Source organism: Lepisma saccharinum, chromosome 2, assembly GCF_977018435.1.
Source record: "Lepisma saccharinum chromosome 2, izLepSacc3.1, whole genome shotgun sequence".
Classification (NCBI taxonomy): Eukaryota; Metazoa; Arthropoda; class Insecta; order Zygentoma; family Lepismatidae; genus Lepisma; species Lepisma saccharinum.
The window spans coordinates 212,573,777-212,586,573 of record NC_139230.1 but is presented as its reverse complement, the minus strand read 5'-3'; the positions used below and the strand labels follow the sequence as shown (position 1 = coordinate 212,586,573).

Genomic DNA, 12,797 nt, shown 5'->3' with positions numbered 1-12,797 from the left:
GAGCCCAAGATCGAGAAGTTTTGAAGATAAAAGAGAGATTATTTGTGGTGTTTTTGACCATTGCCTGATTTACCGGGTGTAAAGAAAAAAAAAATGTGTCCGTCGTTGTAATTCAGACCAATGTGGAAAATTAAGTTATGGTTTTATGTCCACTTTATGCACAGATAGGCTAATCAGGACTGGACCAACAGTTTAAAGTGGGATCCAACACTGGGAATCAAACCTGGTACCCTCTGATTACAAGCTGACGATGTCACTACGCAATCCAAGAGGCCGACCCTCTTTTCAAATTAAAAGCATGTGGAGCAGTTCAGGTTTTTTGGTGACATGTGGAGTTTACTTAAAGCATCACAGTCATCATAAAACACAAACTCTCATATGCTCTGACAACATTTTAAACTATGAGTTCAACTGCGGAAACTGGAGATAATGAATCAAAATGAATTAAAGTTGTTTTTTACTACTACTACCACTACCACTACCACTACTACTACGACTACGACTACTACTACGACTACTACTACGACTACTACTACGACTACTACGACTACTACTACTACTACTACTACGACTACGACTACTACTACTACTACTACTACTACTACGACTACTACTACTACTACTACTACTACTACTACTACTACTACTACGACGACGACGACGACGACGACGACGACGACGACGACGACGACGACGACGACGACGACGACGACGACGACGACGACGACGACGACGACGACGACGACGACGACGACGACGACGACGACGACGACGACGACGACGACGACGACGACGACGACGACGACGACGACGACGACGACGACGACGACGACGACGACGACGACGACGACGACGACGACGACGACGACGACGACGACGACGACGACGACGACGACGACGACGACGACGACGACGACGACGACGACGACGACGACGACGACGACGACGACGACGACGACGACGACGACGACGACGACGACGACGACGACGACGACGACGACGACGACGACGACGACGACGACGACGACGACGACGACGACGACGACGACGACGACGACGACGACGACGACGACGACGACGACGACGACGACGACGACGACGACGACGACGACGACGACGACGACGACGACGACGACGACGACGACGACGACGACGACGACGACGACGACGACGACGACGACGACGACGACGACGACGACGACGACGACGACGACGACGACGACGACGACGACGACGACGACGACGACGACGACGACGACGACGAGGAGGAGGAGGAGGAGGAGGAGGAGGAGGAGGAATAATTACTAAGTGATGTCTACACACACACACACAACTTCTGAATCTTCTCATCCTTCTTTGAGCAAGCCAGTGACTTCTGGTTCGTGCTTGACAGTAAACATTTTCACACCTGAAGATCATGCTGAAGAAGGAATTAATGAAGATCTTCTATCAGTGTTTGCAGGTGCATGTAATATTGTCTAACCTTTCTGCTTCTATTTTATCCTAAATAGTGTTGATTGAGCTAACGAAATTAAATGTTGATATATTAAGGATAGTGAAACAGATATTGAATTACATGAATGTTGATTAATGTATCACATCTACAATTAATCATATTCTGTTGTTATCATTACAGGCTACCTATTCCAGAGCTTCCTCCACTTCAAATTTTGCCCAATATCCTGATAGATGGCTTGATAATTGCAATTGTTGCCTTTTCTGTAAATATGTCCATGGCTTCTATATTTGCGAGAAAATGCAATTACAGTATTAATGCTAATCAAGAACTTTTAGCAGGGGTAAGTATCATTAATATGCAGTACATACCAAAATCTGTAGTTATGTGCAATGTATGTATTTTATTAATAGCATATGTGTGTTGTTATTGTTAAGATCACCTTAGCATATATTTGTTGGAACACAAAAAATGTGAAGTTCAGTGTATTATATATTTTTTTGTGATACTAATGCCATTTTTAAACATTTCTAATTATTCTACAATTCTGATGCATGGAAGCAGTGGTGTGCGCAAGGGCACATGTTGGTTGAGAGCAGTATCTTCCTCCTTTTTCCATACTTGCATGCTCTCTTCTGATGGATGTTCAGAGAAAATGATTAAATGAAAATGTCATACTAAAATAGTAAAATTTTGAGTTTCTCCACAGAAATAAATCTTGAGGATTGTTGAAATATAAATGAATAACTATACTTCACAAATCACATTTTTGACATGTACAATCATGAGTACAAGTTCATTGTAACTAACCATAGATATTGAGTGTGTGTGTGTGTGTGTGTATTCTCCCACTCTCATCTTAAAATTTTCCACACAAACACTTAATTTGTCAATTATAGCATGGTCGAATGTTCAAATATAAGTACGTGGGAAATATTAATTTAATTTATATGCACAGACATTTTTGCTTCAGACTACACAAACCTAAATAGTTAGGAATTTAAATGAAGTATAGTTCAGAAGTCAGTTTAGAAATTTGATAGGAGGAGGTCTGTGAGAAAGGCTTTCTCTCTGTACTTTGTGCTCCACATTTAATCCTCCAGAAATCCCAGAGAATTCTCAAACTTATGTTTTAAAGTTTTAGTGCTTTTTTTTCACAGTTTTGTGCATAGTGTAGTTTATTCTCTTTCTTTTAGGGTGTGAGCAATATATTTGGTTCACTGTTTGGGTGCATTCCTTCTGCTGCATCTTTATCACGGAGTCTCATTCAACATGCTGTAGGAGGGAAGACTCAACTTGCAAGTTTGGTCTCTTGTCTTATTTTACTGCTAGTTCTACTTGTAATTGGACCATTCTTTGAGCCTCTACCAAATGTGAGTATTTCATGGAAATGAAAGGACTGAATTCAATTGAATATAATTATGAAATGTTTCTGATCATTGGTAACATGCTGGTAAATAGAATAAACAAAGCTCCAAGTAATTATTGAGAAGTGCAATCTCCAAAATTGATGTAATGTTAATAGTATCAAGGTAAAAAAAAAAAGGTAAAGTGCTCCCCTGTGCTTAGCATGACGCCATGAAGGCGTATAGGGAGTGTGAGGGTAACGCCCCACACTTTCTTGATCCGGTCGTGAGTGGGGGTGATGTGATCAGCATCACGCCCCTGACTGCCTTTACCCCCCAGGGTTTCCCCCAGGTACCCATGTCATTCGACGCTGGGTGGGCGTCGGAGCCGCTTTCAACGTTAGAAAAGTTTCCGGATTTGAACCGGCCGGGGATCAAACCCGGGACCTTGAGCATGGTAGTCAGACGCGTTACCGACTGAGCCACCGTGGCCATCTTGTATATTCTAAAAGCATATATTCAACACTAAAATTCATACTGCATAACCTAAGTGTTAATTGTTTATTAATAGTAATTGCCAATATATAGGTTTATAAATTTTCAATTTTTATTACTTCATTTATAAATATGTAATATTTTTATGCAAGTATAATCAGATGAATTGAAGTTAAGGTAGGTGTACTACAAAATTTTGCAATATCTTCCAACATATTTTGATTTTTGAGATGGGCATCACTGATGGCACTATTGTAATCAAAGACTTCTGGGTTTTATTCCTCATGGAGACAATTCTACAGTGGCTTAGATACCTTCCTAAACTGCAAGTACCTATTAACCTTGATTGTAACATGAAGCTGTAATTGAGCAGCTCAGGAGTAAAACAACTTGATAACCCACACTCCATTCAAAATTGAGTAAATATTGGATACAGTTGATGCACAGTCTCAAGTAGCTGTACAATAGTAATGAAGTTCCTCCAGTAGTTGCTGATAGCTGAAAACACATGGGAACATCTGGGTAACCCATAAGCCACAATGCAGTGGATGAACTTTCACTTGCATTTTTATCGGTTTCCTACTTTGTGGGTTATCAAGTTTTACTCTTGAGCTGCTCAATTAATTTCTCAGCTCATGTTGCTTAAAAAATCATCCATAGTCTCCTAATCACACTGAAATAAATATTTAGAGCTTCATCAATAACCTGGTAACTGTTCCAATGTGTGGTTTCTGGTGGGGAACAAATTTCCAAGGCTTAGGTCTCACTTTACTAGAGATTTCTTGGACAGACATTTGAAATTATTGGACAGTATTTAATATAATTTGCAGAAAGCTTTTAAAGTGAACTGTTTATCACTTAATGGTGTGTATGGAGTTTTGCAGAGGCATATCATTTGCATCTACTGTATGGTGTGCTTTTTTCTTAGGAGTTTGTAACATTGTTACTCAAACCTGGGATCACCATGGATTCGGAACTTACCGAATCTCACTTGCATTTAATTTGGGTGTGCCAGGTCATCATTTGTTTACGTTGTGCTGTTTGTGGTAAACACTTACCCTGTGCCACTACTTCATTATGGCGAGTGTACTTTCATCAATTTTATGTAATCGTCACTCATTCTTCGTCATGATTAGCCAAAAGTGGCAGAAAAAGTGACTTAAAATAACTAAATACAAATTGTATGCCAGTTTTTATGAAGTTTTTTTTTCTATTTACAGTGTGTTTTGGCATCGATAATTGCAGTTGCTCTGAAGGGAATGTTTATGCAAGTGAAAGATCTACCGAAAGCTTGGAGACATTCATTTCTGGATGGCTTAGTATGGATTGTTACATTTCTAGCTGTTGTTCTGTTAGACATCGATTATGGCCTTGGTTTTGGTGTTGCATTGTCCTTAACAACTGTTCTATTAATGGGACAGAGACCTAAACTCTGTCGCCTTGGACATGTACCAGGAACAAACATCTACTTGGATATTGACAGATACCAAGCGGTATGTATAATGCCACTTACTTCATCTAAACTTTTAATTTAAATATAGATATGCACTAAAGAAATTTGCTTTCCATGGTTGTTTGTGTAAGTGGATATTTTGTATGCGCATTTTATGCTTACACATGAATTGAAAGGGTTGGGAGTAAAACTTGATACCCCACAAAACTATGAATCTGATTGAAGCAGAAGTGAATGTTCATCCCTTGCATTGTGCCTTATGGGTTCCCCAGTTGTTCCCATGTGTTTCTGACTATCATTGGACACTGAAGGAACTTCATTACTTCATTCACTATTGTACAGCAATTGGAGACTGTGCGGCAACCATCCCCAATGTTAACTCAATTTTGAACGGAGTGTGGATTGTCAAGTTTTACTTCTGAGCCACTCAATTCACTAATGGAACACATCCTTCCCCACAGCAAAAAAGTTCAGTTCACACATGGACCATGCCTGTATTAACATACAGTAAGGATGAGTTACTCTAAATGTGTGTGTGTGTATGTCTACCAACGATTGATTCATTATATTTACTGCATGTAATGTAAGTCTGAGACTCATTTAAGGAAAGAAAGATGATTTTGATCGGTACTCTTTTGGTTCCTGTTGATATATGCATATTTGTGTTTTGATTTGATGATAACGTTCCACTCTGATATGGGGCTTCCCAAATTGCATAGTGGTAACATCACCACCTTGTAATAAAGGGGTCCCAGGTTTGATACCTGGTGGAGGCTCATTGCACAGTAGTTCGAATCTCACTTTAAACTATAGGTCTAGTCCCGATTAGCCTATATGTGCATAAAGTGAACTTAAAACAACAATTCAATCCACTCTGATATTTCTATAAATAGACTGTAACTTAATACAAACTGCTGCAATTTTAGTATTTTTATGAGTATAAATATATATAATTCAAACAATTTATTTTTGAAAGGCAAAACCAATTGCATCCACCTTATAAGATACATTAAGAAAGTGCTACGGTACGCAACTGTGGCTACGCACTTTGGAGGATCGCTCTGTACCCCAAGGATAAATAACTTGATAAAAAAGACAATAACAACAACCCTTTCTATTCTTCTAAAAAGCGTTCTCTTTGGTACTATTTGAACAAACCTCATATGATTTACTGATTAGTTATTATGTCCAATATGCACTTCAGAATTCCCCCACCTGTAAGGGAACACATGGACAAAGATACACAAAGTGACACTCTGTGTAATATGCATCAAAGTTGTTTGTGAAATTCTAACTTGTTTGTATAACGATAAATATGTGTTTATTGCAAACAACTTATATCAGTCAACATGAAAAAGAAAACTCTGTGATCAGACCCATTGATCAGAATACAACGTTATTGTCACAACTTTTTCATTCAATACAAATTCCAACATCGTAGTTGCATTTAATGTCCTGAAATATATTATTGTTTATGGCTCAAATGTGAGAGACCCAAACACTTTTGTCTATTTATCATAGCCATTACATATAATGCAAGTTTGAATCTTGATATTTCCAATCAGATAAACACAAAAGAAATATTCATGTTTTTCATACCTATATCCACTTCAATTTTCCGACAAAATCCTCTTCTTAAATGTGATGAATGCAATAAACAACGGTAAAAATTGTCTTATTTCTCCGAGTATATATTTTTCGTGCTACTATGTGATGAGACGTAATATTCTTCAATTACATGCCACTAAGGCCCAAGTAGCCGATATGTGATTCTTCATTTCGTGCTTCAATCTACAACCACGTAATTACATGACGAATTGTTAATTGTTCAACTCACGATTTATATAAGTGGAGGTAAACAACATTGTGTAATGTAATCATCACCATTCTTTGCATGCTTGACGTGGAATAGTAACAAGCATAATGTTAAGTCCAAGCGAAGTTAGAACAAAACTTCCACTTGGAATGAAGTTATTGGCAAACTAGCGGCATGTAAAACTTCTCGCGAACACTGTAGGTTATAGTAAAAACCTTACCTCATTACATGGCATCAGTTCTTCTTGTCCTCGCAGCTTGTCATCGACCAACGTTTTCACTAAGGAAATCTGAACGTCAACCTACCTCCAAGGTTAAACACTGCAGCAACTTGTTCCTTAAACTGTACTTGTCAGGCTGTGTATCCAAACAACACCCTGGTGACCATGCGATTTATATAAAAAAATATATTTTTTACACCACTGCACCAAGCTTTTTCCTGTTGCCATCCTTCCTTTTGTTCGAGAACCACTTGCACACTCCCTGTGCTGCTTCCGCAGTTTTTTACCAACACTGAGATAACAATGCACTTATCAAACTGCCAAACTACAACATTGTCGTGTGTGCTAAGGAATCCTTTATACATGTATTTCAAAAATCTATTGTTGTTCCACTTCAACAATATAAGCAAACACACCTGTGCTAACTTTCGCACTATTTTCTGTGCATCTACGCCAGCTCTCCCTTTTTTTCTTTTTGTCCTCCAAGCATCATCTCAACCTTGGACCAGATAAAGTGTCCCTGAGTAAAGAGATTAGATGCCATGTTTGAATAGTTCAAAAGAAAGTGAAGGAATCTCAAAAGATCGAATTACTTTGTTTGTTGTGATACTTATCACATTTTCTGGATGCTTTTTAACAATTACAGTGCTGCGTTGCATGATTGTATCAAACAACAATCATCCCAACTTTCTGCAAAAATGTAGGATCCCTAACAACAGGGACACTAAAGCAATCCTACCGACATGTATTGAGATTTTCGGTAACTGTTTGTACAGCGTATCTATGCCATAATACATTTCACGATATCAGACGTTAATCAAGTGAATTACTTGTAAGTACCATGGCATAATGTCATAAAGGTAGAAAAGTAAAGTGCTCCCCTGTGCTTTGCACCATGCCATGAAGGCATATAGGGGGTGTGGAGTTAGGGCCCCACATTTTCTTGATCATGGACGAAGGTGGGGGTGATGTGATCAGCACCATGATGCCCCTGGTCACCTTTACCCCCCAGGGTTTCCTCCAGGTACCCACTTTATATGATGCTGGGTGGGTGCCAGAGCTGTTTGAACAGGTGGAAAAAATCCTTGCCAGGAATCAAACCTGGGTCACTCACATGGTAGTCAGAAAATAAGAAGGAGGATGAACCATTAATATTCTTCATGGAAAGTTTGCAATTTTATATCAGTTATAGTTGTAGTTGTGGCAAATGTTATACAAGTACTTTATTGTTATTGATAAAAATTCCTTATCAGCCCATCCTTAAAGGAAAGTATTTCCTGGGAAGGGTTATAAAGTGCTCACCCTTCCTCCCCCACTCCTTCCAATTGCACAACAAAAAACTGCACTTGGTGGACTAGGTTTTCTGCAGTGCCACATTGTGCCTCAGCACGAGAGATGAATGTGGAAACAATTTAGTATATTTTGAGGCAATTTAAAATAAACTCCCAACCACATGTTATCCTTGAAATATTAGCAACATTTATTAGTCAATGGCTTATTTTGGTAAGATTATGATGTTCAAATTTCTTTATTTCTGTCCTGAAATAAGTATATATATTATTTATTTCAGTCTCTTGAACTTCCTGGAATTCGAATTGTTCAAATTGCAGGTGGCCTTCATTTTGCCAATAGAGAAAATGTTAAAAGGAAGTTCTATCGTTTAGTTAACAGTACCAGACATTATGGACAACTGAAGCAAATTGAAGAAAATAAGGTATGTTTATATGTATGTGTGTGTGTGTGTGTATATATATATATATATAACTAGGCACAGTCAATGCCAACAGTTTTTCAGAGGCACCAGATCCCATTTAGGTAATACTGACAAAGATAATTCTTGATGTAAAACAGCAAGAGTGAAAAATCAAACCGAACCAAGGCTAGCTTGGTATCTTGGTTGGTAGAGCAGTGGCATGGTATGCCAAATCTGGGTTGGAGTCCTGGTCAAGCCTGCATTTTTTTGCTGAAATTTCTATGCCATTCATTCTATCTTGAAAATATGGCTTCAATATTTGGATTGGGATTACTGCAGTTCTGCTTTTTTAATATCTTGATTTGCATTGCCAATGAAAATAGTTGTAGACACATTGGAAATATATGTGGAAATCATTCCATATAGTTGTCCCCTTTAAGGATAATGGAGCTTGCCTGACCGTATCCAATTTTTTCCTCATGTATGTTACTGAAAAATGGGCCTGTCCAGGCTTTAACTGCTGGAAAGCAGACCATCTGCACTTGATTGCCAACCCCTTTTAACTTTTTTACCCTGTTTTAAATCTTTCTCTGCTTCCATCCTTGACAATGCAGCTGGGAAATATTATTTTTTTATGTGTTTTTGCATGCTGAGTTTTTATTCTTTTCCTGTCTTGTAACTGGTAAGACCATTCTTTATTCAGCATGTGGTATAAGGCTTTTAAGAAAATTAAAAACACTGTTATGTACATAGTATAGTATATATAAACACTCTAAAATGGAAAACTGGCAATCATGATTGAAGGATTGAAGCATCCTGAAGGAATAGAATATAACAGTGGTACTTGTATTGTAAGTTTTCAGCCATCTAGATCAGTGATGCCCAAGATTCGGGGGCCAGATCCGGCCCGCCACATATGTTGCATTTCTTTACCATAAACATGTCGAAAAAAAGTTTTATTTTATTTCTCCTTCTTAATATATACATGGAATTAACTTTTCTCAACAGAGAAACAACAGAATGCAACACATACTCATAACATAAAATCACATTGACAGTCATCAAGTCACTTGGAAGGAAATAATTAATTGTTCCTTCAATCTGAGGCATGAAATTGATCAAAAGAAGTGCCCGAGCTCAGCGATTCATCGTGGTTGTGGGATTTGGCGATTTTGTGCGACATCACGTGCCACTTGAATGAACTTAACGTAAAGCTGCAAGGTAAAAGTAAATTGATCTCGGGCGTATATGCAGACATCAAGGCTTTTGAAACAAAGCTACAATTATTCATACAACAAAGTGAAAAAAATCAATTTCTGCACTTTCCGATGTACACAACATTGCTTCAGGAAGAGCCTAATGTTGCATTTTCAAAGACAAGAATAATCAGACTTTTGAAGCTGTTGCAAGAAAACTTTAACGAATGATTTTCCGATTTTCGTGACCTGGGTGATAAAGTACGTATTTTTCAAAATCAGTTTTTGGCAGATTCATCAACTGCACCAGCCATACTGCTACTAGCACTGATTGAACTGCAATGTCAGGCATTTCTACACGACAAGTTTCACGAACAACAATTAACAGAGTTTTATGCTCAACTCTCACCTGAAGATTTTCCAAACCTCAGGAAGCAAGCGCTGAAAATGGTTTCAGTGTTTGCTAGCACGTATGTATGTAAAGAAACATTTTCTGTGTTAAAACGAGCGAAATCATTACTCCGAAATCGTATTACAGACTGACATCTTGATTCTGTATTGTGGATTGGTGTGTCAAGTTTTGAACCAGACATTGAAAAGTTAGTTTCTGCAAAGCAACCACAAACATCGCACTAATAAATTGTAAGTACCAAAAAACTATTTTAATTCTTTGATTTTGGCTTCTTGCTATTTTTACAAATATTAATTGTCTGTATATGTGAAGGATTTTCTTACGTTTGCGATACTAGCATTTAAAAGCTGCAACTAAATGACTCTGTACGATTTCTATGCTATTATGTCAGAAGATGTTCTGACTCGCGAAGATCATGCTAAATCTTAATGTGGCCCATGGGCAAAAAAAGGTTGGGCATCACTGATCTAGATCAGGGGTTTCCAACTGGTGGCCCACAGGTCGCATGCGGCCCCTGATGTTTTTTTTTTGCGGCCCGCGAAGCCAGTTTGCAAAATACATTAATTTTATGTAATTTTATTAAAATATACGTTCTATTTATGGATTTCGTTAAACAACTGGTCATCACACGTCAGGTCATCTGAATGACCTGAACTTGAATCTGCAGGGAAGAAACCAGATGGTGTCAGATTTAATGGGAAACATAAATGGTTTTTGTAATAAACTAAAGATTTTCAACATTACTTTGGAGAGGAATAACCTGGTCCATTTTTCAAGCTGTCTGCGGCTAGCAGAAGATGAAGAAACACTGGACTTTTCTGAATTCAGTGTAAATATTAAAGAAATAATGGATGAGTGTGGCTCCAGATTTAAAGATTTTGAAGAACTTAAACAGCATCCAGCTATTTAGCAATCCTCTTGGCGTTAACATCGAAGAATAAGAAGCTTCTCTCCAACTTAAATTGTCTGATTTGCAAGGTGATGTGTTCCTTCAAACTAGGCAAGAAAAGGGGCCAGAGTTTTTCAAATACCTTTCAAAGGAACGCTTTCCAAACCTTTGTAGTTTTGGGCAAAGAATGACATCGATGTTCGGCAACACATACATGTGTGAAAGTGTTTTTTCTTCAATGAAGTTCATCAAGAACCGCTACAGAAGCAGACTGGCAGGTTCTTCACTGCTTCCTTCACCTTTTGAGACATTCAAATACAGAAATTCAAGTGGACATTCCAACTTTAATAAAAGAAGCAGATCGGCCTCAATTTTCACATTGAACACTTACTATGCAGGATTCTTATTTGTTTGGTGTGTTTTTCATTTCTTTCAATTCATCCATAAGTATTGGGATTTTGTGAAATAAATTATAATTATACAATTTTGATTTGTGATTCCATTGTTTTTAATGCCTTAGTTTAGAAATTTAGGTCATGCGAAAGTACTACATTTTCAGTTCAGTACTTACAATTTTTGTAATTTTTAATCCCTCCCCCCCAAAATGCTGCCCGCCAATCAACTGTTGGATATAATTTTGGCCCTCAGACCTTTTGAAGTTGGAAACCACTGATCTAGATCATCATATCTGTTAGAATTGGAACAGTATTAAATTTCTAGTCCCACACCATGGCCGTGCAGTCTAAGGCGTCAGTCTTTGGGCTCTGGCTACAGAAAGTGTGCAGGTTCGAGTCTCCTGAGAGCAGCATAACATCATTTCTCCTGAGAGGGAGACCGTGTAGGGGACCGGTGGCCACCCACCATCGTGAGGAAATTGGGGAAGGAATAGCCTAACCCAGTCATGGAAATCTTCAACAACGACTTGGGGTTCATTGTTCTGACCACAGGCCTCTCCGTAACTGATTGGATGGGAGTGAGGCTGGCAGTCGGTAGGTAGGACCTCGCTCTCATGGGCTGTTGCATCATGGGTTATTATTATTAAAAATTTTTAAGTTGTAAATTTTGGCTTGAATAAATTTCTGTAGAGCTACCTTCAAATTCAAATTCAAATTCAAATTCTTTATTTACGTGGGCGAGGTTCAGCCTGAGGCTGTTCTGCCACCTAACCCGTGTCATCGATTACATTTAAATTTACATTTCTTATGTTATTACAGTATTAACACAGTGTATAATAAACTGTATGATTTAGTTACAAAATCTATTGATAAAGTAATTGTAATAAATGTATGAATAAAATGATACAAAAATTGTGAAAAGACAACTACATAAAAATAAAATAAAATGAATGAAAAATAAGTAAAAATAAAAACATGTAGACAAAATACATAACATAAACATACAAGTTACATCATAGTATTTGAACACAATCTCTGCTCTGCCAAAAGAAAATTCTTTACTTCATTTCGGAAAGATTCTATTTTAGATATGCTCGACATGGTCTTAGGTAGGGCACTCCATATTTTTGCAGCAGAATATGAAAACGACGACTGATATGCTTGTGTGTTGCAGAGTGGAAGGTTAAATTTGAAATTATTTCTTGTATGGTGGCTGTGAATACTGGTGCGAGGGATCAACATGTCTGCCAGATACGACGGCTTGCCAGATGTAATAATTTTATGTATAAGGCAATATGTATGCAGTAGCCGCCTACGGTACATATTGAGGATATTCTTATTATTTATGGAAGGTAAAATATGTTCACGTCTCGGGATGCAAAATATGAACCGCATGCACGCATTTTGGCATTTTTGAATCTTTGCT

At 38.1% G+C, this 12,797-nt stretch overlaps 1 protein-coding gene across 1 annotated transcript in view; it reads left to right on the top strand.

The window, feature by feature from the left end:
• LOC145984298 (prestin-like) overlaps positions 1-12,797 on the top strand; it is a 117,192-nt gene that overhangs the window by 84,671 nt on the left and 19,724 nt on the right. The window contains exons 9-12 of the mRNA XM_083117941.1: positions 1,637-1,799; positions 2,653-2,829; positions 4,518-4,790; positions 8,357-8,500. Coding sequence (XP_082974067.1) covers positions 1,637-1,799; positions 2,653-2,829; positions 4,518-4,790; positions 8,357-8,500 — 757 coding nt within the window. The remainder of the gene's footprint in view (positions 1-1,636; positions 1,800-2,652; positions 2,830-4,517; positions 4,791-8,356; positions 8,501-12,797) is intronic.